The 27,237-nt window shown below is 45.1% G+C and overlaps 1 protein-coding gene across 1 annotated transcript in view; it reads right to left on the bottom strand.

The window, feature by feature from the left end:
- Positions 1–27,237, bottom strand: part of LOC138505088 (sperm-specific sodium:proton exchanger-like) — a 761,779-nt gene that overhangs the window by 514,979 nt on the left and 219,563 nt on the right. Inside the window, exon 3 of the mRNA XM_069625404.1 lies at positions 6,047–6,241. Within this exon, the coding sequence (XP_069481505.1) occupies positions 6,047–6,241 (195 nt within the window). The remainder of the gene's footprint in view (positions 1–6,046; positions 6,242–27,237) is intronic.

The following is a 27,237-nucleotide window of genomic DNA, read 5'->3' on the forward strand; positions in this document are numbered from 1 at the left end:
CGCAACTCACACACACTGCGGACTGATATTAACACAACTAACAGAATGGTTCAGTGTTAGCAGTCTTAATGCACATGAATGGAGTGGCTCAAAGGGAGCACACAACAGAAATGTTAATACCAGATTAAGGTCCCAAATTGGTACTTGAAAAGGGGTAGGATGGAACACATTATAGAGGCCTTTAACAAATTGTATAATCAATGGAACTTTGAAAAATATGATACCTCTTCCGAGGTGCGCTTAAAGATCAAAAGCACTGCCAAGTATCCTTTAATGGCTCCAATCTAGAGCTCCAGATTATCCAGATGTAACAAAAAATACAACACCATAGGTGTACTGCACTGAAAAGGGTCCACATCCTTGTTCCTACACCAGCTGCAGAATTCTTTCCAACAGCACCGGTGTAAGGATTTTGTTGCTGGCCTTCTGGCCGAAAGCAAAATCTCCATTATGTCATCCGGGAGGTCCTAATCCTTATATCGCAACCTCTCAGAAACCATGCGTGGAGGTTGAGTGTCTTGACCTCTGGATGGAGAACCCGACCCTCCTCTCCTGAGAGAAGGTCCTCTCTTTGTGGAAGATGTATTGGAGGGCAGATGGACATGTCTAGAAGGTCTGGGTACCACATCCTCCTGGCCCAATCCGGAGCAATCAGAATCAAGGATTTCCCAAACTTTATCAATCTCCTGCTTACGTGAGGAATGACGGGGACTGGAGGAAATGCGTACAGGAGAGGAACTCCCAGTCCACTATGAATGAGTCTCCTAGAGCGCCTCTTGGGGGAAATTCCCTGGAGCAGAACTGTTCGCACTTTTGGTTGACACTGGTCGCGAACAGGTCTACCTGAGGGGTTACCCAAAGGGTGATGATCTCTTGAAGGACTTCCTGAGCAAGTTTCCACTTGTGGTACACTATGCTCTGCCTGCTCCGCTCTCTCCTGAGACTAGCTTCCATCACTGCCATCAACTTGGTGAACACCCTCGGGCAGATGTCAGCCCAAATGGCAGAACTCAAAACTGATAATGAGGACTGCCAACTGCAAACCTCAGTTACTTTCTATGATTGTGATGGATCGGCACATGAAAGTAAACATCCTGAAGGTCCAATGACACCAGCCAATCCTGAAGCTGGATGGCCTAAAGGATCTGAGAACCGGAAACCATTTTGAACCTGTCCTTCTTGAGGAACTTGTTTAAGCATCTCAAGTCCAAAATGTGTCTCAATCCTCTGCCAATCTTGGGGATTAGAAAATAGGGAGAGTACCACCCTTTGTTCCTCTCCATCACGGGTACTGGTGCTATAGCACCTTTCGCTCAAAATGTCCTGCACGAGGAACGGATCTGGAGCTTTGAATGAGTGGCTCCCTGGTGGATGGTCCTGAGGCCTCTCTAGAAAGGGAAGGCAGTAACCATGGGCTACTGTTTCTAATGCCCATGCATCTGAAGTAATGCCTCGCCATTCTTTTAGATCCATTGAGAGTCTGCCTCCTACCAGTGTCTTGTGGGTTAAGGTCTGAGAGAGGTTTTTGAGGTGGCTGAAGCAGCGGCTGATGGTAAAGTAGCTGTTGCTTGGGTGGGCTTTGGCCAGGGTAGGGGCCCTTATTTTGCTTGATCCGTCAGTGATGTTTCACACCATTAACCACTCTACCCTGATTGCCCGGCTTTCCTCGGCCGGCCTCTCTCGCCAAATTCTTGGTTGGTTCTCTTCTTTATTCTCTCACTCGATCCCTCTGCTGTGTGGAGTTCCCCAGGGCTCGTCATTATCTCCCACTTAATTCAATCTGTACATTCAACCTCTCCTGGGCATAATTCACGTCTTTGTTTTTTTGTGTTACTCCTATGCCGACGATAAGCAAATTATTGTGGGGTTGGATTTAACTCAACCGGAGACGGCGGGTCAGCTGTGGAATCGTTTGAAAGCTGTTGGTCGATTGGATGGCTTAAATTGGCTTAAATTGAATGGGGAGAAAACAGAGGTGTTGGTGGTGGGCACTGCGTTGCCCTTGCTGTTCTGGACCCCTGAGTTCTGGCCAGAGAGTCTTGGCCCCTTCTGGTCTCCTTGGTGAAGAACCTGGATATCAAAATCTCTGCCTATCTTTCTATGACTGAGCAGGTCTCTCTTGTTTGCCAGAAAGCGCACTCTAAACTGTGGACGCTTTGGAAAGTACTTCTGTGTATCCCTTGGAAATTCCATGCTATAGTTGTTTCCTCCCTGGTCATTAGTACTGCTGATTACTGTAACGCCTTATATCTTGCTATTCTGCTCCATTTGCTCCAGCGTCTTCAGCTGCTGCAGAATATGGCAGCGAGAGCAGTTCTTCATCCACCGTTTGGTGCCCAAATGACTGTTACTGCCCTAGCTCCACTGGCTCCCTGTTGAGCAGCGCATTAGATTCAAATCACTCTGTTTGGTTCACAAAGATTTGCATAAAACTGGAGCCAAATTCCTGCAAGCAAAGTTGCATTTACCTACCTGTCAGGCCTCTTTGTTTGCAAGCTTTGAAGACTATCCAGCCCCCTCGGGCTAGACTTGGTGGGTGGCCATGCCTTTTCGGAGGCGGCAGCTAAGGCTTGGAATCTTCTTCCTTTCCTTTTACGTACCATTGAGGACCATTTGTCTTTCCGTCAGGCTTTGGAAACCTTCCTTTTTTAGCCTTTGTCCTCTGGTTGGCCTTACCTCTGTAGCTTCAGCGCCATGATGCCTTTGGGCTTACGCTGTGCTTTATAAGTTCGGATAAGATACGATCACCCTCATCCACCAAGAGGGAATCTTCTCTGACCCCTTTGACAAGCCAGTCCTCGCGCTTTTCCAACTGAGGACTAGAAGTGAAAGGACTTACTTCTCCAAGATTATCCACTGGGATGAGAGGATTGTGGCTGCCTGATGGCAGCTGCAAGGGGCTTGGCCCCTTCCTTTGAGGTCTGCAGCTTCTCTAAGCATTTGTCAGGTTCGCTGCCAAACAGCTGGGTGTCGTCAAAGGGCATGCTGAGGAGTCTGGATTGAACATCCAGTGCAAAACCTGACTTTCTCAACCACGCAAATCTGCGTGTTACAGTGCTTACCGCCATGGCTCTGCTGATGCTATCAGCTCAGTCCAGTCCTGATTGCAGATACCCGCACATAGCCTTCTTGCCATCACTTACAATCCCTTCGAAAATACCTTTCTTGTCCAAGCGTCAAAACGATCCCTATTTGGTGGGATGGTATGGTATGCAGTCTGTTTCGAGGTTGACATTGCTGTCTGAACAACTAGGCTTTCAGGTGTTGGGTGTTTTGACAGGTAGCTACGGTCGCTACTAGATGGCCTATATTTGTTTTGGTGAGGTTTTTTTTCACTGCAGGGTTCGACTCTGGAACCTCCGAATTAGCCATGACCCTTTTCTGGAGAGCTACATGAAAAGGAAGTATGGGATCCATGTGTGGACCTTTATCAAGGATGTCTGTTAGGTAATCTTGCTCAAACTGAGGAGCAGGTCTGCCCATTCCCATAAAGTCAATGACTCTAGTCATCAGATACCTATAAGAAGCATCAGCATGGTCTGCCGGATCCGGTTTACCAAATACCATATCAGGTGAAGTGTCGACTGCACTAACTGATTGCAAGTTTTCATATAAATCCTTTAGCCTGGATTCTTGTGAAACAAGGCTTTCTGGGACGTGAGGTGTGCTTAACTCCAATCGAAATGGTGGAGTATCTTGATCTGAGTGTTCATATTCCTCATAAATTGAGGATAAAGACTTAAAGAAATCTTTTTTTGGTAGTGGCTTGTAATATTTCAGAATTTCTTTTGGTTTTGAAGGTAAAGGCGTTGATGGCTTTATCAAAGGTGTCGAGGATCTCAACACTAATGGTGTCAACCACTTTGACATCAATAGCGACAACGGTGTCGACGCTGAAGGCGTGAACGTCTTCGATGACTTTTCCGTTGATCTGATCTTTGACTGAGCCCTCGAAAGACTTGACCCTCGACTCGAAAGAGTCTTCGACAATTTCTCGTTGTGTCAAGATCTCAAAGGATCTCCAGCTTACGTCCCGGGCTCAAGAGCGTGCAGGATGTTGCCTTAGGCCTTTCCTTGTCTGCCTTAGTTGGCTCGACAGGAACATGACTTTTTACCTTCTCCTTCGAGGGAGTAGGAGCCTCTCTCCCAAAGATTTTCAGCATTTATTGCCTGAAATAATCCCACAGTGGTGGAGCAGAGGATTTAGTTGGACAGGTTATAATCCTCTCTGGGGAGGAATCCAATGAACTTGAAGTATGCGATTTATAATGCCTTTTCTTCAACTTCCTCGAAGATGACGAGGAATGATGGCACTCACTCCTGGAGCGTGAATTGTGTTTTGATCTTTTCCTTCGAGGAGAGTCACCTCTCGACTTGTCGGATGATGGTTTTTTCGAGGGGGATTTATAAGTGGGACTACCCGCCGCTAGTTTCCCTTTACGCTCTTTCAGAGCCTTACCGGTCATTGACTGACAGAATTCACAGTCCGCTCTTCTATGTTCGACGCCAAAGCACCACAGACACACCCGATGGGCATCCGTGAAGGACATCTTGACGCTGCACTTGTAGCACTTTTTGAACCCGGTCTTTGGGGGTGAAGGTGCTGAAGACGAGGCCATTGTACTTGAACAAAGTTTTCTCACAGAAAAAACTGAAGCGCGCCATAATTCTTCAAAGAATTCTTCAAAGCGTTAGCTATCGCAGAAAAATGAAATTGAAGCCAACGGGCGATACACGTGCCGTATATACCGATGATGCTGTTGACTCTGGGATGGAAGCCCTCGAACGACATCGAGTCAGCTGTATCGATGCAGAGCGCACACTGTTGAAAAATAAAATTCAGAAGCAGCTGAAGCTGTAAGATATCATATCATAAGATGAGGAATACGTGGAAGGACACAATGCATTCTAAACTATGTTATGGAATATGATTGTAACTAAGGACATTGTTACATGTGGTTTAAAGTTAAGTGTATTAAATGTTGATGAGGATGTTGTGATGTAGGATACTCCATGTGAGGGACACATCCTATGTCACAAGGTCATACTGACACGAGAAATAGGGAGATGGCATATAGGCTGACACACTCAAAAATACAGCATTGGCCCAGGTTGCGGTCCTTTATAGAAGCCACCCAACACCTGCCATATCCGTCGATTCTTTCCGTGGATTCTCCTGAGTCCATTGCCTGCCAGATGTTTCTCCCATGCCATGGATTCAATGCACTTAGGTGAGGCACCGATGGCTTCTGCAGTGATGCTGCAGACCGGACAACCATGACGACCTTGGTTGTCCCCTGGAAACCCACTGGTGAGGGCATTTACTGCTTTTACCTGATGTGTAAATGGAACACCAAATAGCATGATTATGCTCACTGTATTTACAAATCTATTCACTTAAGGCCCTTGATGAGTTTGTTTTCTTATATTAGATACTTAAGTCTTCGCACCTCAAATAGCAGAGGATATCATGTTTTATTTCATTTTATAATAATGTTGACAGCTCAGTTTAATGTTCTATAATTTTCGAAAACGTGACATTTTGATAAACAAGAGGATAGCTTTGTACTTTTTTTTAGTTTATCTATGGCCTAGATTATTGATATACAGTTTAGGTAGTTGAGCTGCTTACTCATTAGTCAAAGACCAACAAGCTTTGTGTGAACAGTGTATTAATGTAAAACTAATAACCCCATCCTACCCCCTACTCTCCAAGTCACAAAACAACAATCCAAATATATTCCCTAAGCCTCAGGTGATGCAATTGCTAAACTGAAATGAAAAACAATAACAGTGGTATTGGTATACATTTGCACATGTGCAAACACAGTTTTTGATGTTCGATCACATTGGTGCCAATGCAAATATAGTGCAATTTTATATTCATGGCCGGGTGGTAATTTGGAATAAGATGGTTCTGTGATTGAATAGGTTCAACAGTGTTTGCACATGTGCAGATGTGCGGTAAATGTTGAATGATATCTAGAAGAAAATGTCAACAAACTGAAAAAATATACATGTTAATGCTTATCCAGAATAGTTTTACCTTTAAAAGACGAAGTGCTCTAAGCAGACGAAGAAATCGTAAGACTTCTGTAATTTGTTTTCCAATGCCGCTTGTGGTTAGGTTACTTCTTTCCAAAATACATTCAACGAGGATCTCTACTGCACCAATTATTAGAATGCAGAAATCAAACTGATTCCAGTGGTTTAAAAAATAGAATTTTCTGAGGGCAAGGATCTGTCAACAAGTAGACACAGAGTCATGTTATTGCAAAATGAACATTATTGTCGAAAGCTCAGAAATACAAGCTCTTTTTATGAGTTAAAACGCTAACACAGTAAAAACTACTTAAAAGCTATTGTTGTGGCTTCAAAGTAATTTCCCCAATAAAACACATACAACATTGTATGTAACATGCATTAAAATTTACAAAGACGGTGAGATAGTTTCATAGAGAAGCATGGCTTGAAAGGAAAGCAACCCAAAAGTCGCCCGTAAAAAGAATCCAGAAAGGTCAAATAATCAATTCACCTCTCTGCAAAGGAAAACAAGGATTATTACATGCAAAAAGGTCTGAAGGCATTCTGTAGAACTGTACAGACACAGAGCTTGTCTTATCTCAAGACGTTACATATGGTATAGCGGAGAAACCGCAAATTAACAATGCTATGCAAGATAATGAGTACAACATAATCCTTCAACCCTCATTGGCTACTGCCTATAGAACATGCAAATCCCTCCTATAGCCCCGGCCTGATTAGCCACATCTAATCTAAACCCATTCCCCTAAACACGTGGTCCCCGATGTCGTCACAATCAAATCCAGGTAACTGATTGGTGGTTTCCCATTACTGATATGTTCGTAAATTGAGACCATCACGTGAAGTGCACCCCCCCAGTTCCAGACACGATCAAAGTAAACTTGCAAGGCCAACTCTGCACTAAAAGACAATAGGACTTCTGATCCATGCAGACGTTTTGGGGCACACAAGCTGCCTTCCCGACCGTATACTTAATTTATCACCTCTGCTCCTCTTATCCCAAATCTTGGAATGTTCCAGACATGGCTCCCCTCTTATCGCCTTTGAGTTCCGGCTGCCCAGTAATGACGGGACCGGGGCACCACTCTTGAGTCTGAATTTCAGGGATTTATTTGCTTTTGGTTGTGTGTCTACTTGTAAATCATATGGGATTACTGCTCATTGGGGAGTGCAGTAATGCTCCAAATCTCCATCTTGCCCATTGCCGTCACAAACCTTATGCCCTGTTCTTATGAATTCGTCCTTCAAAGAGCACAGCCGTACCAGCTCACATTCCATCCCCACTGTATTCAAGCTCCGCAGCTGGACACAATTAGCAATTTTCTGTGTACCATGGGCGCTTCTGACCTCGGCTTCTCTCCTGGGGAGCAGGAAAGGGGATTTGTTTTTGGAGCTGAACTAACAGAGCTATAGTTCCACGTCAGATCCTCTGTTCTATTCTATTCATTGTGTGTTAGCCTTAACTTCCAAAATGGCAACACTACTACCATGTTAACACACTGACCTTGCTTCTACCACAATACATTGCTAGCGCTACCTTCCACCTAATTCGGTCTTTCCCACACATCACACTACACTATGTTACTATGAATACACAACCTAAACACCAGGTCTATATGCTACATTGTGCTACATATAGCAACACAGAGCATTGTGTTGCTCTGTGTTGCTATATGTGATTATCTAATATGTGTCAAACCTAACTAAAACAACGTCTGTGCTTCTGCAGCACCACTTTCAGTCTGTTCCCACAATTATTCATTCTAATAGGTTTTTCTCAACTGCAATAGTTTGGCCTGGCTGGGGTGCTGTATGTGCACCCCAACATTCCCCTCTTTAGTTAATACTCCATTAACTAACCCTGCTTCCTCCTTCATCCTAGACTCATCATCCTTAGGTACCCATGCCTTGCACACATGATGTAAACCCCCCACCACTTTTCATATACTCTTATTGGGTGCCAGTCATGAAACAACACCCCACATCTCCTGCCCAATTGTCCCAGCACTCAATATAATTCTCTGGGTCCAGTGGGGGCGTGGTCAAAGTTCCAGTGGGTTCTAAAACCTGTTCTATTTTACCATCCTTGGCCTCACAACCCCATCCCATCTATCAGTGTGGGTGTACTCACTGTTTTGCGAGCGGAGGAGCTCTGCTCACACTCATCGATACCATCATCATTGCGCTCTACGGAAACGTCTTTCTGCAGCACCTCAGGATCATGTGACGCAAACAGAAAGCACGAGCAGAAAAACGACAATGGGAACCAGCATTTATACTGCTATTTCTAACCACAAGGGGGCCCATGAAAACATAGAATCGAACCAATAGCACTCATTCCAGCTTCCTTTTCCATAGCGGTGCAGCACCTCAAGATCATGTGACACAAACAGAAAGCACGAGCAGAAAAACCACAATGGGAACCAGCATTTATACTGCTATTTCTAACCACGAGGGGGCCCATGAAAACATAGAATCGAACCAACAGCACTCATTCCAGCGTCCTTTTCCATAGCGATCCTCAAATTGTGAATGGCCCCCATGACACAAGACAAAGACCCATTGTGTGCATAATTTGGGGAATATACCTACAACATTGCATATTCCCCCTTCCACAGCAGTGAGTAGATCCAGAATGTATCGGTTCTGGAGCGTCATAAGCCGTATTACCCTAAATTCACTCTTTATTGAGTTAAGGCCCTGCTCTGTCTGGTTAGCCATCTGAAGCATCTCCCATCTAGTTATCTGCAGCCACTTAGCATTAGTTGCAGTCAGGATACCAGGAGGTAGGCAAAAAGGTCTCCATTTTGGTAAATAGACAATATTGATCAGGATTCACCTTTAATTTCTCTGAGGAGTCTTTTGATAAATAGTTTGATCTCTTCTGGCAAAATATTCTTGGTGAGCGACAGGCACGCCTATTGGCTGGGGGCTTAGTTGGTTAGCGGTCGCCACATTTATTATTCACAGATGAGAATTAGGAACTACTAAAACCGCGCACTGTGGAGTGGGTCAGCAAGCATACGCCTCTCAATGGTGGTGGGGGGAAGTGTAAATATGCATATTGTCCACACACCCAGTAGACATCCATCAATGCCATGGGACCTTCAGACAGGTCAGTGATAAACAACTTTTTATACACCTACTGTTTGTTCCTATGGGTATAGTGCAATTTCCTTGAAAGCAAAAGGAATACTCTGCTGGCCTCTGTACTTTGGCTGGTGTTTTGCTTAGCTCGATCCATGTCAATTTTGGCACGTTATTAACCCATGTTCTGCGGCAGTTCTGATTCATGCATGCCACCACATCTTCAGGTAACCCCAGTAAGCGTCCAGCTGTACAGCTCACTACTCCTGCCACCCATCTATTGCTGGAACATAACTCTTGCTCCATCTTCAACAATGGTTGTATCTTGCACCGGGATTGTTTTTTCTTCTTAGCATATTCTTTATCATCTCTGTCCATGATTACTGCCTGAACAGTGTGTCCTTAGCAAAGGCTTTGTATTCTTCACAGGGCCAAGTGTACCAAACACTGGGTTATAAGAGGCAGCATTTCTTGAGGTATAAAGAGGTTGGATGCGCCTATCACATGAGGTATCAAAGAGCATACATAGCAGATCTTTTGACCTCTCCCAACCCACTTCGCACACTTGGTTATATCACATGTTGTCTTATTGGGGGTGGTGAACATCAGCCATGGTGTCAAAGATAACCCCTTTATATTGGTTGTACTCTATCTCTTCTTCAGTTTCCCTCCTAATTCGTGTTATCCCTAAATATGTATAATTTTCAGACATCTCGAAAGCCCCTCTTTAAATGTCCTCACCATATAATATAATCACACAAAAACAATATACAACCTACAAAGAAAGAACAACATATACAAGATAACATATACATTACACAACGCCTGTAGTGCTGAGCCTGCAGAGGGTCAAGAAAAAACAGACATCCACTCAACAAATGTAAATTCTTTATCATGATAAAGGGATTCATCTGCTGCAATATCAAAGAAACATGCTACAAAATATGCTTTAATCTTAGTCAGCAGGTGGAGCAGTGATGGGTGCCTTCCAAACGTCAGATAGGTGGACCCAATTCCACAACTCCTTCACCCAAACAGCAAAGGAGGGTAATAAAAATCGCAGTATAGGGGCCCTGGAACTTCTGATCGTTCTGTGGCGCACACAATTCCTAATATAAATCTTGTCCCGAATACAACTGAGGCAGTGGCAGGTTCAGTTGATCTGTCAGTGATGCTGTTGCAGTATCTTCTCTTCTAGGAGCAATCTGGTGAGATAGCACTTTTATACATTTTGTTAACTCACGCAAATACCCCTGAAACACCTCCCCTAAAACTCCTGCCACCCTGTGAGAATCTGATGCTCTGTGTTATGAGAACTAAAAGGGTGTCTCACCTACTAGTCCCCAGGGATCTCTTTCTCAGATGGCCAGGGCACGGCCATCGCCTTTGGATCCAGACACCAGGGGTGACCAGTGTGGGAGGATCACCTGGGTGAGGGATCTTTGGGTAGTAGGGGTGAGATGACTGATGGTGAGATGTGGTATTCCCCCTTTCACGTATACTTGGCCATCCTATTTGATAGGATTCTCTTATGTCCCAACTCCCTCCCCGTTTCGACGCAAACACTGTGCCAAGGAAGAGGGCTACTGAGAGTATAGAGGCTAACCCTTAAATTTCCCATTGGACATGTCCCGCTAATTGGATCAGGCAAAGTCAGGCACTTGACTTTAAGTACATACATTAGCTCTCCTCACACAAATAAAAGGTGGAACATAGAGACACACTCCTCTGAGCAAGGTGGAATACGAGCAGGAGAAGAACTTCTGGGGCAAAGGCAAACCAACTGGAGCAGAGCAACGGACCGAGGGATGTTATCAAAGGGTAGAGAACCACAGGAGTTCCCTGCAGGAGCTTGTTGCCTCCAAAAGGCAGTCAAAGATAGGTGGAGAAGGCCAAATCCCAAACAAGAAGGCTGCATTGTGTTTCAAGGATGCCAGCGACCATCCCTGGTGAGCGGCAGAGATGGGGAGGCGAGGCCAAGCCTGTGGTACAAACCTTGACTCGTGGATGAAATGCAAACACAAGAAAGAAATACATACAGCCAGTGAGTTGGTAAGCAACATGAAAGACTGTTGTGTGTCAAAGAAAGATTGAAGTATATTTCACAATTGAAGGCTGCAAGCGTGTGGATGAGACGCGAAGAAAGACAGACCTGTGATGAATTTTAAATTCCTGATAGCTGTGAAAACAGGTATACTGAGTAACGCAGTGGTCTGGACGAAAGGGAGTAGCCCACTTGAAAGTCTCAGTGAGAAGAGAAATGTTTTGTCTGAGAAAGTGAATGAACCATAAAAATCAAAGTGTTCAAAATTAACCATGGGGAAAAGGGGAACGTAAAAAGTTGAACTTTTGTACTTATGACATTGAACTACCCAGGCCAAGAGACACTGCAGCGAATAACACAAGAGTGAGCAGAAGGGAAAGTCGAAGTGGTCCTGCAGAGGTCTGTAGCAAATGCCACGCACATATGAAGTCTTCGTATCAGGAAACAGTCAGAGACTGGAAGTGTAATAAGTTAGGGGCAGGGAACTCCTAGGGATGTGAATTGAGCTTGGGGAAGGGAACCCCCTGCAAGCGTTACTTTGAAAGGTCCAAGTCCGACTGAGGGAGACCAACGTGAACTTTTGCTCTGAATGGTCCGAGCCAGACTGAAGGAGACCTATGTGAACTTTTTGTTGAACTGTGTTTTGAAAGCTGGAAAGAGAGACTTTGATGTGGAAGGCCAGGCGGGCCTCGATCCATGTTTTGAACTGTCTTTATGTTAAGAACTTGAGCCAGATAGTGTCATCCTGTCTACGCGGACGGCCTTACTCCATACTGACTCAGCCACATTTATTCTTTATATTTAAACACTAATTTTCCTTTGCATACATATTCACCTTTACACACTTTTTGTACAAGAGATAGGGAAGGCATTAGGTTTTGTTAGTGTAGGCCATTTTGATTTGACAAACTCAACTAGGACTGTTTTATTTATTATTTGATGGTAGAGACCACTCCCATCCTAGCTACAGGGCAAAGTAGGAGTTTTTCCAAACCCAGAAACTTTAATAAAGGTTTTACAAATGGTACCTTTTGTGTCAGTGTCATACCTGTGATACCATGCCACCCGTGCAATGTGTAGAAGTGAGAAGTGTGTGCATTCTTCTCTCCATCACGATCTCGTGCAGGGTCAAGTTCTGGCCTTTACTGAGCTGCATTCTAAGGCTAAACAAAGCCAGAAGTAGACATTGCACACAGTTCCTCCCTAACATTACACATATTTTATACAGTTTATTCTTCAAAAGTCTGCTCATCTTCTCTACAATCCCGTTGATCCAAGGATGATATATTAAGCACCGTTTCTGCTTTATCCCCAATAGGGACACTATGGGCCTCATTAAAGTCTGGTGGTAGCCATGCAGGTAAAACCGGCAGGCTGCTGCCAGATTTGCAAGATTTTCCGGCACCTGACTTGCCGGATTTACCGGGGCATTACAGCTCTGCGGTCCAGGAAGTCAGGTGCCAGAAAAGGTAAATCCCCATTCCCATTTGAGTCCCATAGAACTCAATGTGAATAGGGAGCATGGAAGCACCGGCACAGTGTGCAACAGTGCTGGTGCTTGGAGTGTGCCGGTCCGGTAACAACGGTGCCGGTAGGCTTACCGACACCATTGTTACCAGACCGGCACACTCGTAATGAGGTCCAATTTCTTTGACTAGATCATTGAAAAGTGAGTTACATTATCGGATTTTAGGGCCTCGAACATCCCCTGCACCCTCATTGAGGACACTTGTGCATGATTTTGCGTCAGGTTTTGCGCAGAGACCAGCCTCAACCCAACAAGAGAACGGACACACCACAACAATAAGGTAACAATAATCACTGCAACTGTGAAACTCCCAGAATGGCCCACTGGGATGGGGCAATGTGCCACACAACTTCCTGAGCATCTGGCCCATGATAACACGTTGTGCAATTTGCCACAAACATGTTGATGAATTCATGTAAATTGGTGACAAGCCAGTCCTCCTGGACGTCAGCAGCAATATGCTGTTTCGGAACATGCACCGAGTATTGCAGCTGCTCAAAAGCAAACGTTAGCAACTCCAGTGTCATTACTCCCTTGCCTGTAACGTTCTGTCTCCAAATCAAATCAATCGGTGACTGTGTGCAACCCTGCTTAATCCAAAGGCCATCTCGTCCTGAGGCGCCTGGCCCTTTAAGTCAATTATTTGTGGTATCAGTACTGCATTGTATGGGATTTCTAACTGGAACTGTTGGTTTGCCATCTCAGGCTATGCAGTGACATCTGGATCCCTGTGATACGCCCTACCTGCTGCATCATTGCCAAAAAAAATGGGATCTATATTCTGGGTGTGGGCAGCACATTTAAATACTGCTACTAGCGTTGGGCAGGACAAACCATACATCAATATCTCTCATAAAGCTCCATGCTGTAACAGATGAGCCACCGGATTTTCGAAATCCTCTTATTTTCCATCTGGACAACCCTGAATGTACAGTGACGATGACGTACATGAAATCCAAGTAGATGGTCACTCAGCATCCCCAGGAGGCTTCTGCTTCAATTAATGTGATCAGTTCTGCTGCCTGAGCCAAATAGTGTGTTGGTAACCTTTTATGTACTACAACCTCACATTCTCCATCTACAAGGTGCACCACTGCTGCACTTGTGTCTCTCTGGCCCGTCTCCTGATCAATCGTCTATGATCCATCAATGAAGAGAACCTCCCCATCCTCAAGTGCATCCTCTCTAGCTCTTATTAAATTGTGCTCAGGACATAAGTGACACAATCATGCACTCCCTCTACTTCCTCAACTGGTATTGCGATAAACGTAGCTGGGTTTAATGTGTGACATCCCACATTGTGAATGTATGGGCTTGACAGAATCACTTCTTATACCGAGGCCCTTTGTGTAGTTTAAGGAGATTTAGATCTTTCAAGAACTGTAAACACTGCATGCTCTATATATATAACTTGACCAAAAACCCCATAGTGATTGTTGCTGATTTTTCAGTGGCCAGTGCCTGCTTTACAAGGGAATTGACCTTGGATTACTGAATCTAATATGCTAAGGTTTTGTGTCTCAGAGATGCTTGCTAAGCCAATACAGCAGTTATTACTTGTCCATTGGAATGTGAGAATAGATACAATCATTTCCTTTAATCAAGGGTTGCTAGTACTGGTGCATTGCTTATGGCCTTTTTAAGTTCCTGGAAACATGTTATCATTTCTCATGTTCAGGTAAGTGACTCTTTCCTTTTTTGTGCCTCCTTGAGTCCCTGCAGTAGAGGTTCTGTGTAAGTGGAATAGTCAAAGATACATACTCTACAATAATTACACAATCCCAAGAACTGCTGAATGTCTTTCACTGTAATGGGCTGTGGTGTGCTCTGTACTGTGGATTCTCTTTCTGGTGTTTCTCCTTTCCCTTCCGATTACATAATTTGTCCTAAGTACACTACCTCTTTCTGACAGTACTGCATTTTGTTCTTGTCCACTTTGTACCCTTTGTCCGTGAGCAATTTCAACAGTGTAATCAAATCTGCTTTACACATGTCTACTGTTGTGCTGAACACCAAAAGGTCAGCTATGTATTGAATGACCGTACTCGATACATTTATAGTGCCCAAATCCATGTGCAATACTCTATAAAAGAAACTGGGGGACACACAATACCCTTAGGGGAGTCTACTATGTTGGAACCTTTGTCTGCGTTAAGTAAACGCAATGAGATATTGAGAATTGGGGCAATGGAATAGAAAATTAAACATTTTAAAAATCCTTGTCAGTAAAGTGTGTGGCCTCAGTTGGTATACTACAAAGGATTGCGTCTGGGTCGGTACAGCTGGGAATTGAGCCTCAAAAATGTTACTTAAAGGGTGTAGATCCTGTATCATCCTCCAACCTGTCCATTTGGCTTTTTTTTAACAGGGTTTATGGCTGTGTTACACTGTGATTCTGATGGTACTGTAATGCCCTGTTGCCATAACGAAAGAATTGTCTCGCATATTGTTTCATCTGCCTCTCTTGAAAATGAGAACTGTCACACTATGGGTAACACTGCTCCTGGTTTCAACTTGATAAATACTGCCCCTATGTTCTTCAAGAACCCTACATCATGGGGGTTGTCTGTCCATAAAGTGCTTGGGACCTGTAACAAATCCACATGCAAGTATCCAGGCATGCATTTATAAATAAGTATAGGACAAGGGACATTCCTATGCTGAATAATTATTTGAAAAGGGGGTACAAACGTGCAGGTTCATTTTACCATCATTGCAAGCATCCTCAAACAACTGCCCATCTGACAACCCGCTAAGAGGTTGACCGGGTCAATGCACAAAACTGTATGCCACTCTCCTCCCTCCTCGTCAGTCCCTATAAGCACTACCTTGAAATCTGCAATCAACACCCCCTCCAAATAGTACCTGGAACATGATCTTGGGGCATTGTATGCCAAAACCAAAATTCTGATGGCACCCTCCATGGCTTGTTTCCAATACCTGGCACCCAGCTCAACAACACAGCCACTCCATACATAAACAAATTCTGGTGCAATGGTATTCCTCTAGTGACACCATCACTATACAATGCTTGTGTTATCGCCAGTAGTCTAACATAAATTCCCGGTCTAGAACACACTACCCCTTCTTCTGAAAATGCATGTTGTCTGTATAGTGTACATATCCTCCTGCCCATTCCGGCACCACCCTTGTATCCCCGGCACATTCGCTGCTTTTACCTGCCCCTCAGTGACCATTGCTCCTTCTATGCTCAACTTTACTCATTTCTTCTGTACTAACTTAGCTTCAGCTTTCTGTGCGTTTTCCACTTTCTTTTCTTTCTCCTGTCGTCATTTGCAATGCTGCACTATAATTGCCTGAATCTCTGCCTATCCCTTAGCTTTGATCCCTACTACCTTATCCAAATATTTCTGCACCTCCTTTGGGAGTCCCTTCTTCAACATGCGATAAAATATTGCTATAGTATTATCCCATGATTCCCCTGACCCCGGCCACCACATCTCCTGAATCTGTAATATGTATTGCGTTGGGTCCTCATCGTCCTTCATAGTACGTGCCATAATTGAATGTATACCAGGTGTATCCGGATATGCATTTATTAAGGCGGCCCACACTCTAGTCAGACAATAGTTAAAATGTGCCCCATCATGATTTTCATCACCCATCCGAACCCCAGGATATCCTGCCTTTTTCAAAATGTCGTCTTCTTGATCTCCTAATACTGCAGCAAACAAGCTTTTCATGTCTCCTACCACTAGTGTGATACCTGCGGTCTGTTTCTCGAGATCATATATCGACTTACCTTTTCCTGCAGCGAGCAATGGCAGTGCATTGAATTTTTTCAATCCATATGTGGTCAGGGCACATACTGCGCTCTGCCCGGACCTTTATGCGACAATAGAAACTGCGCCCCCACCTGCTTCACTTGTAATTTTCTCTCGTTTCACTTCCCTTTCACCACCTCCATGCGACCTGGTCGTGCTCTCAGCCTCGGGCCCCACAAACTCTCTACGCTTGGTGTCACTGTGGGTGGCACCTCATGCCCCTGCTCCTCATCTGTTCCCCATTCCTCCTCCTCTGCTACTCTTGCGTAGGCATCTGATCTGATTGACTCATAATATGAGCCCCGGCTCATGGTGATTCTCCTCGATACCCTTCATCATTGTGAACAGTATTCTCTGTTTGAACGTGTATATCCCTAATCGCAGTACTATCGATCCTAAATAAAACTTCCCCCGCTCACCATTCATCAGTGCCTATTGGCACAGTTATCCAACCTTACTCGCACATGGTCTGCCTGTGTTCTTCACAGCGCTGTTTCTAAATATCTTTGTGCTCTATTGTCTGTCTCCATAACTAATGGATTGCATGTGGCATTCGCTGCTAGGGGCGGTGGGAGGTTCTCATAGGTTGCGGAAACTGGCTGTCGCAGGGCTGTGTGGGGTACATACTCTGGGTTAGTGTAGCCTGCTGCTGCTTGCATTGTGTAGCATCCCTGTGGGGGCTGCAGGGCTGTGGGGGTTATAGGGGTATCACTGGACTCAGCGGATATGCTACGTATTGGGGTGACACAGGGCACTTGCATTGCAATTCCGCCCCATTTAGGATCCTCAGGGACATTTTCCCAATCCTCTACCATCTTCCACAACTCTAAAACCTCCTTTCTATTTCTCAAATTCTTCCCCTTATACTTTGCTCCGAAATATGTGTACATGTGGCCCAGAACATCTTTATTATTTGTTCCTTCTTTGGGCCACGGCTTGTACAGCCCTCCTCTTGTGTCAGCGACCCACTCTTTGTGGTATTTTATAATTTTCTTCCTATACAGCTGAAGCACAGTACACATTTATAAAAGTGGGGTGAGAGAACTCATTATTATGTCTAGTTTGAACTTTTAACAATCCTTTGCTTTCTAAACACTGAATCAGCGGCGCCTATCTCCTCGTCCCCCGGCCAACACTCCCTGCACTGTCTTGCCCTTCCTGTCCTTTTTGCCCCTCAGCCCACACACAACTCCACATCACAACCTGTCCAAAAAACACCTTAAATCACAAATCAATACTATCACAAATTATATACATAAAGGTTTAAACCCTTCCTCAGTCTTCTCTTCAAAACAAGGGAATTTAACTCTTTAATAAAATCCTGGATGTTGCTACTTCTCCACTAATGGGAGCCCCTTCCCATGAGGCCAGGGAGGTGAAGCTGCTACCCGGTATTCCCCCTGGCGGTGGTACTCAGCAGGTGGATCTCATGGGGAGGGAAGCCCACTATGCGATTAGTGACAACCTGGGAGGATCAGGGTGTCCCTACAGCCCACCTTACCCTAGCCCACACCTTCCTCGCCAACCCATATCAGTACCATTCCCACTGTTCCCATGTGTTTCTCTTACCCTTCTAGTATAGGAAGTAGTGGGAAGAGAAAGAGCAAGGACTTTCCGAATAGAGTTCCCCTTCACAATACCAAGATAAAGAAGGGCTCTAGTAATTCCTGGGAGACTGACCCATTTAGTACTGGGACAAGGAAGAGTAGCGACTCCCCAAATAGAGTTCTCCTTCCTAATACCAAGACGGGGATGAACTCTGTTACTTCTTGGGAGACCAATCCATTTAGCACCGAGACGAGGAAGAGGCATGGAAAACTAAGGTGTACCCCGCGGAACCAAAGTGAGCAGTCTAGTCAATATGGACTTAATGTGTGCAAAAAAACAGAAAAAGGACACAGACTAATGTCGAGCCCTCCATGGAGGAACCAGGAGTCCAGAGAAGCAAGAACTGAAGAAAAGGCATGCCGGGATGCCTCGAAGGGAGTACAGCTCCACGAAGGAGGAAGAAGCAGCTCCTGGTGCCCTGTTGGGACAGTGAATGTGCAGAGCAGAAAGGGCGATCACCAGAAGAACATTTACATCATGGAGCCACCACAGCAGGTAACCACTGACTTGACTGGCAAAGAAACATTGATGCAGGCTAGACGCATCATGGAAGCCCTGAGAGCACTGTGGACCATAGAAACAGGTAAACGAGAGCGAGGGAAGGTGAAAGGGGCCAAAGGCAATGGTGTAGAAGCTGGGAACCTGCAGGGAAACAAGAGACATGGTTCTGGGACCCCAACACAGTGTATAAGTAGTTGTGAAAGCATCCAAGTTAATCATCGTAGTCTCAGTACCGGGCATGCTAGTAAACCAGATGGACTGAACGTGGAAAGAAGAAAGTGTGAGTCAGGGACCTACACCCATAAAGGCGATCACGGAAAATTCACTATTGTCACCTATAGTACCTGACAAGAGAGTACACCAGGTGGACTGTATCTGCAAGTTTGGGACCCACACCCATAAGAGCATCTTTGTTGATCCTCATAATAATCATACCTGGCTGGAGAGTATACCAGGTGGATTGTGCATGTGAGTTGGGACCCACACCCATTAAAGTATCCTGATCAATCTTAACAGTCACAGTGCCTGAGAGCGAAGGAAGGCAGGTTGATTGTGAGTCCAAAAGCAAAGCAAGGGAAAGGAAGCATTACCCTTGACACAGTTTGGGAGCATGGTAATAGTAATACCTGTGCAGGTAAAAAAACAGGTTGGTTGTGAAAGAAGTCTGAAACGAGGGGAAGGGATTCATACCCCTGGGTGTGTTGTGAACGCTCTGCAAACAGCCAAGAGAATGGAGTCATGCTCTTGGCATCCAAAGAAACTTGAGAAAGACAGAAGAAAAGTGGGTGGGGGACTGTATGGATACAGATACAAACCCCAGTGCAAGGGGTGGCCCGGAGGCAGTGCAGGAGGGTTGCAGCGTGAGCAGGTACCTGGGCCCGAAGGACAGAGGTTGGCCAGGTGCACAGTGGCGAAAGAACAGAGCAGATCAACAGGGGAGAAGAGGGTCAAAGGTAAAAGCAAAGAGGAAGGTCTTGAGCTGCTTCCGGAACCAGAGGTGGTTCTGCTCGAGTTTCAAGATGGCAGGCAGGCTGTTCCAAAGGGAGGACCCAGCCGAAGACGGAGATCTACCCCCAGCTTGTTTCTTTGAAAAACAACTGACCCTAAGGGAGTTAGAGGTAGAGAAGCGAAGGGTTCAAGAGGGGAGGTATTTACAGAGGGATAGTTGTAGGTATTTTGGACCCAGGCCTCAGAAAGCCTCGTGGACAATGCAGAGGGTTTTAAATGTAATCTTTGCATCCACTGGGAGCCAATGAAGGGATTCCAGAGCTGGAGAGGTACAATCCCAGGGCTTGAGGCCAAGGACAAGTTGCGCAGATCTGTTCTGGATTAGTTGTAAAGGTCGGAGAGTGGAGGGAGGTAGATTTAGAAAGAGGCTGTTACAGTAGTCCAACCTAGAGAGAACCAGGGCTTGGGAGACAGTGAGTTTCTGAGGGAAGGAGAGGAAAGGCAGAGTACCTCTAAGGAGATGAAGTAAGAAGTTTGACTTTTAGAGACATCAGAGATGTGTGCGGACAAGGAAAGTGTGGAATCAAAGATGACCCGAGGTTCTTAGCATCGCAGGTAGGGGTAGGAGGAGGGCCAAGGGAGGCAAGGATGGTGAAGGTGTACCAATAAGGAGGATCTCAGTCCTGTTGGCAATTAGACAAAGATCGCTGGCGTCACACCAATTTTGAATGGCGATTAGACAATCAGAGATGAGGGAAGGAGATGAGGGAAGGAGAGGAGGTGGCTGCAGGAAGCCTGAAAATGAGTTGGGTGTCATCAGCATAGCACTGGAAATTTGAGCAGAAAATGGAAATGTGAGAGCTGCTGTCACGACCCTCGCCCAAAACCCCCTCTGGCAAACCCATTGGCCAGGTGGAGTCAGGACTCGGGCCTCTAGAGCCTGGCATCCTCTTCAGAAGCCCTCATGGGGCCAGTCCTGGCGCCAGGCTCATACACCATGAACAACAATGTGCTTGGGAACTACTTTATTGTATTGTCACCCAACATGGAGGCATCCACATAGCTTGGTTCCCTAAGAACCAAGCTATGCGGTCTAGTGTTTTGGGTGTGGCAAGCCTGGAACTACTTTCCCTGGTACTACTTTACCTGGGCTATATAAACCGTACCCTGACTGCAGAACATGCTTCGTGTTACTTTGCAGCTTGCAACATGACTCTCACTGTGTCCAGCTATTCCCTCGAACCTCGGAGAAGCAGAACCTGCAAGGAGACAAAAGGAACATCATTAGCAGTAGCATCTTACCTGCAGTCTTCATCTTTAAACACTCGCAGCTACTGAGAACAGCTTCCTCGAATCTGCACACCTCCCGGACAGACCGACCTGAAAGAGGAAGATAGAGGCAACATTAAAGAAAGCTGTAGAGACATTTACAAATTACGAACTGCTCAAAAGGCTTACCGGGCTGGTCGCCCCTCGGCTGGCACCACTCCGGACATTCCACTCACGCTGAAGAACACTGTGACCTACAAGGAAGGAAAACACAGCTTAGCAAAGGCAAGACTTTGCAGCACTGTGCATAGCGCTTACTTACCGCATCATAGCGCTCTTAATGCACCATCGTTAGCAGCGGGGCTCAACCAAGCCAGTTCGCCGCGCTGAAGCTCCGCATACCTAAGGGAGAAAAGAACAAGTTACTTTTTACCTTGTAACGTTCTTTTGATGGGATGTTCCTCTGACGTATTCCTTATCTTAGATATCTCTTTCCAGCTTTGCTGGCCTCGGAAATTTTTTCTCTCTAGAGGGCGCTGCGCGTCGACGTCCGCCGAGTCGATGTCCCTCGACAGCCGCCGTATCGACGTCGACGTCATCCTGCCTATAAAGGCCGCGAGCAGTGTCCGTTGCTCAGTTCCGTTTTGTAGCCCACAATAATTCTTTCTGGACTAGACTAATCACCCTGAAGGAGCGTAAACTGCAACAACAAGGGAAGTAGTACTGCGGGGATGGATGGGAGGGTCGATAAGGAATACGTCGGAGGAACATCCCATCGAAAGAACGTTACAAGGTAAGAAGTAACTTGTTCTTCGAAGGGATTGGGTCCTCCGACGTATTCCTTATCTTAGATAGGCTCCCATAGCAGTATTCTGTTATTGGAGGTGGGAGTACTGACTTCATGCTTCCTCTTATTGATGAATAGAGTGCAATACTGCCCTTCCAAACCTAGTTTCCTGACTGGAGGAGGAATCCAAGTTGTAAAACCGTGTAAAGGTATGGACGGACGACCATGTGGCAGCCGCACATATGTCTCGAACCGGCACTCCTCTTTTGAGGGCCGATGAAGCTACGATACCTCTGGTCGAATGAGTCCTAAGATTTTGAGGGGGCTCTTTTCCTGCCAGTTTATAACATTCCAAAATGGCTAAAATAATCCATCTGGAAATGGTCTGCTTAGTTATCGGTAGCCCCAGCTTGTGACCTGCGTAGCCTACAAACAGCTGGTCTGCATGTCTAATCCTAGCCAGTCTACTAATGTAAAAACTTAAAGCCCTTCTTGGGTCCAGCCTGTGTAACCTCTCTTCCTCTTTCCCCGGATGGGGAGGAGGATAGAAAGATGGAAGGGTAATCTTCTGTGTGATATGAAATTCAGAAACCACCTTTGGGAGGAAATTAGGCTTCTTTGTTATTATTTTTTTTTATTATTTATTTATTAGTTGTTTTTCGATACGAGTATCTTTACAACATTTTCTTAATAATTCATTAGTTACAAAATTTAAAATAGTGCATTTATCTTATACATTAAAATGCAGAGTAGCTAAAAGTTACAAAATAAAAACTCTAAAACATTGTCGTAACTTTAGTTTTTAAAACCGACATGGCAAAGCAGCACCTATTCATAATCGAAATACGTAACTATAACATTAACATTATGATAACTCAATACCACCAGATATTAATTTGAAATACCTTAAGAGCCTGAGTTAAGCACAATTATTTACATCATTACACACTTCTCCTTTTAAAAGGATAGCCAACTATTGTATGCCCTAATCATAATTTGGCTGGAAAATCACAAAACTCAATCCCCACTCCAAATTCACATGAATTTTTGAGTACTAAACTCTTCTCAATTATAGGCAACAACTGTGTTAAGTCAATAATCATTGACATACGATAGCCCCACATACATTGCGACCACAACAGTTCACTTGGCTGGAAAATCACGAAACTCAATCCCCACTCCAAATTCACATGAGTTTTTGAGTACTAAACTCTTCTCAATTATAAACAACAACTGTGTTAAGTCAATAATCATTGACATACGATAGCCCCACATACATTGCGACCACAACAATTCACTTTGGTATACAGATATTAAACTTTGTATTTTTAGCAAGCTATTTTGTCGTGTTTTTTCAAAATACACGCACTGCAAGACAAGATGCTTCAGCGTTTCTCTTTGCGAATTAACGCAAAATCTGCAACCCCAATTTATCAAGGCAGCACAAATTAGCCACTTCTTAATGCGCTCTAATGTCGGAATTAGATTAAATTTAAATCTCATGTACATAGAGCGCATCTTATGGCTAGGACACAATTTCAGATATATAGGTAAACATGACTGTTTGTGCCGATATTTTGCACACTCCCTATATAAAAGATATTCCCCAATTTTATCTGAATTGACTGCCCAATCAAATTGTATGAGCTTGGACTTTACAGTCTGAGGACGATTTATAAGGTCGTCCCTTACCATTTCTATTTTTTCAAGCTCTTTGTCACACCTTATACCTTCAGTCGCCACTGTCACAGGTTTGCCCTTTTTTAGCATATTTAGAAGATCTTCATATAGTGAATTCGGTAAGGGCTCCAAGATTTTAGCATAGGACGTAAGCTTTCTCCATAGGTGCTTAGTAGCCAAGGAAGATAGACCTAGTTCATGAATAATGATAGAGTTTGGAAATGACATAGGCAACTGTAGGACCTTTTTCCAAATTTTTCCTTGTATTTTATTTAATATTGGACCAATTTCCGCAAAGCACAAGTCTAAGCCATATAAAATAATTGCTTCAACTTTGAGCTTATAGAAATCTAATAATGGAATTATGGAGAAATTACAGGTTCTTAGATAGATTAGTTTCATTTGTGCGATCAAGGGCATTACTTTAATAGAAATTTCTCTATTCCATTTGTCACATGAGTCGGAATTATTCAAATTATAGCCCAAATAAATCATACCTAGGGCAACCGGAATCAAAGAGCCATTTATTTTCCACTGGTATCTTACCAGTTTTCTTTTATTTGAAAATACCAGGATGTGAGACTTGTTCGGGTTTAATTGTAGATTACGCTTCTCACAGAAATCGACAAGACACTCTAATTTATGTTGAAGCCCAAAGGGAGTAGAATCAAACATTACCAAGTCGTCAGCGAACGCTAACCAATCTAAGCAAAGGTCCCCTATTTTAAGCGCAAAAGAATTACACGTCGACCATATTGAAGCTATTTCAGACAAATATAGGTTAAACAGGGTTGCAGCAAGGTTACAACCCTGCTTCACCCCTATATATGTACTGATTGGTGGCGTCATAGAACCTTCTTTGTCCAGCTTGATCCTATAGCTTGTGTTAGTATGAAGCAAGATGATCAATGCTATCAGGTGCAACGGAATTTGCATATCCTGCATCCTTTGCCACAACACTTGTCTAATCACAGAGTAAAAAGCTCCTGATATATCTACTAATGCCATATACACTGGGCCATGATCCTTCACCTTAGAGATTTTCAATATGTGGGCTAACAAAGTTGCATTTAGCTGTGTACCCATACTTTTTCGAAAACCAGTCTGGTACCTCGACAAAATTTTCTGTTTCGAGATAAACTCAATTAGGTCCTTCAAGATTAGGGCTGAGAAGATTTTTGCAAAGGTGTCAATGAGGGCTATGGGTCTAAAGTTAGCAGGGTCATTTAAAGAACCTTTTTTATGTAATGGAATAACGATCGCAGATATCCATGACTCTGGAATTTTCTTTATTTTAAATACACAATCCAACCTCTTTAGAATGATTTTTGCCCATAAGTTGGGGTCATCCTTGATGACACATGAAGGAATACCATCAGGACCAACAGCTTTAGAAGGTTTTAGTTTTGCAATTATAGCAATAATATCGCTCAAACCCCAAGGACATATAGAGGGAATATTGCTAGCCAGATCAGGGGATCTTAAGCTACAGAATTTTGCAGGCATGGCATATTTTGCTTCATAAATCTTACACCAGACTTCTCCACTTACTGCGGAACACAGATCCGGTTTGCCTTGCAGTAAGGGATCCTTCAAAGTAGCCCAAATTTCCCTCGAGTTCTTGCCAACCAGATTTTGAATCATCCTTTGATTAGTTTCAATAGAGGCATGCATTTTAATATATTTAACATCATTTCTATAATTTTTTTTTTTTTTTTTTAAATGTGTTTTTATTTTATCTCAACCAAACAACATTACAACGAAACATAAATAAAACACTTCAAACAACAAAACCAAACGAACAAAAAGTAAGGCACTGCAATCCCCATCCCTCCCCCCTATGAGCCTGTAGAGTGTTCACCATCAGTGTCCGTTCCGTGCGGTGGGGCCTCATCGCTCTCAAGTCCAGCCGAGGCCGATCCCGCACAAAACAATTCAGCTAACAACAACTTCCATGCCATGAGAGAGCCTATTTCTTCCCCATCGACTGCCATACTGCCATCTTGCCACGCTGTCGTTTCCGCATCCGCCCATTTTTGGAGATCCCGCCACCAGACCTCCACTCGCGGCTTGTGACATTTCTTCCACTCCATGGCTATCCTACGTTTGGCAAGCACATAGGCCAGATCTTTAAGTTTATCAACATGTCGAAGCTTACGCGCCCTGGGATACCCTCCCAGCAGACAAGCCCACGCCGAATCCACCTTAAGTGTAATACCCCTTCCTGCCAGCCTCTGCGCCACTTCACCCCAATAAGTTGCGATCACCGGGCACGCCCAGAACATATGTATCATGTCCGCATTCTCTTCGTTACACTTGGGGCACGCCTGGCGACCACTACCCAGGAATTTGGAAATTCTGTGGGGGGTCATATATGCCCTGTGCGTAATATAGAGCTGTATCTGCTTGAACCTGGCGTTCCTCGATACCTTTTTATGGTACCCCAGGGCGCGCTCCCACATCCCATCCGACATCGGAGCCCCCACCTCTGCATCCCACTCCAGTCTCAGATACCCTAAATCCTTCCCAACCTTTGTCATCAACATCTCGTACAACCTAGAGACCTCGTGTCCGCCCTCTGATGCGTCATACATCGTCTCTAGCGTGGCATCCGGTTCATCGGCCAAAGTAGTTTCGGGCCACGTGCTCCGGACCTCCCGGGCCACCCTGTGATATGTTACATATTGACCCCTGTGTAGTCCCGACCCTGCCTCCAGTTCATCGAACTCCATCAGGGTCCCCTCCTGCCAGATGTCGCCCATTGTGATCAATCCCACTGACTCCCAATACGTCCGGATAATAGTTCTCAGCTGCCCGTCCTCCTTTGCCAGGGCGATAAGAGGGAACTGCGGCATACACGGCGCGGGGTCACCCATCATCCGACAGGCTCGCCGCCATATGTTCCTGCCAAGGGCCAGCATCTTAGGACGCTCTCTCATCCATGAGCCAGTCACCCAAATCACCTCCCGCAGATAGAAGGGGGAACAGTCTTCCCCTAGCAGCCTATGTTCGGGGGTCTCTTCATCTGAAAGCCACCTGGCCACATATTGCAGTTGCGCCGCGATATAATAGGCCTCAAAGTTCGGCAGCTTCACGCCACCTTTCTCGTAAGAGTTCTGCAGTTTCCATAATGCGACCCTGTTGCGCGTGCCGTGCCACAGGAAATTCCTACACACGCTATGCAACCTGGCGAAAAACTTCCTAGGTATCATATGCGGGATGTTATTAAAATAATGCAGGAGCCTGGGCAACACCACCATTTTAAGCATAGCTCCGCGACCCATCATTGCTAAAGGCAATCTTTCCCAGAACCTCATGCACCTCTCAATCTTTCCCACAGCTAGTTCAGTATTATACTTGTGTTCTTCCTCGGTCGTGTGATACACGTCAATGCCCAAGTACCGGAAGGAGCTCGTTGCCCACGGAATCCGCAGCACCGGCAACCTCTCCGCCGGTATCCCCACATAACTGCCCAGTGGGAATAATACGGATTTCTGAGGGTTAACCGCTATGCCGGACAACCAGGCGTACCTCTCCAATACCTCCAAGATATACTGCAAGTTCTCTTCCGGGTGTTTCAGGTATAACAGCATATCGTCTGCATACAGGGATATAAGATGGCACTCTCCTCCCACCTCTATACCCACCGGGTCATACTGCTGCCGGAGGTAAATTGCTAAGGGTTCGAGGGCCAGTATGTACAACATTGGGGACCAAGGACATCCCTGCCTGGTACCTCTGCCTAACTGCCATCTGTCTGAGACTACTGCACCCGTACGGACCCTAGCCAAAGGCGCACTATATAATAGCTCGGCCCACCTCATGTAGCATGGTCCCAGTCCGAACCGCCCCAAGGCCGCCAGGAGCCATGGCTATCGGACGGAGTCGAACGCTTTAACCGCGTCCAGCGCCACTATTGCCATTTCGCTGTCGTCACTGCCCCCCTTTTCCACCA

The sequence above is a fragment of the Ambystoma mexicanum genome, chromosome 11 (assembly GCF_040938575.1).
Source record: "Ambystoma mexicanum isolate Mex_15411 chromosome 11, UKY_AmexF1_1, whole genome shotgun sequence".
Taxonomy (NCBI): Eukaryota; Metazoa; Chordata; class Amphibia; order Caudata; family Ambystomatidae; genus Ambystoma; species Ambystoma mexicanum.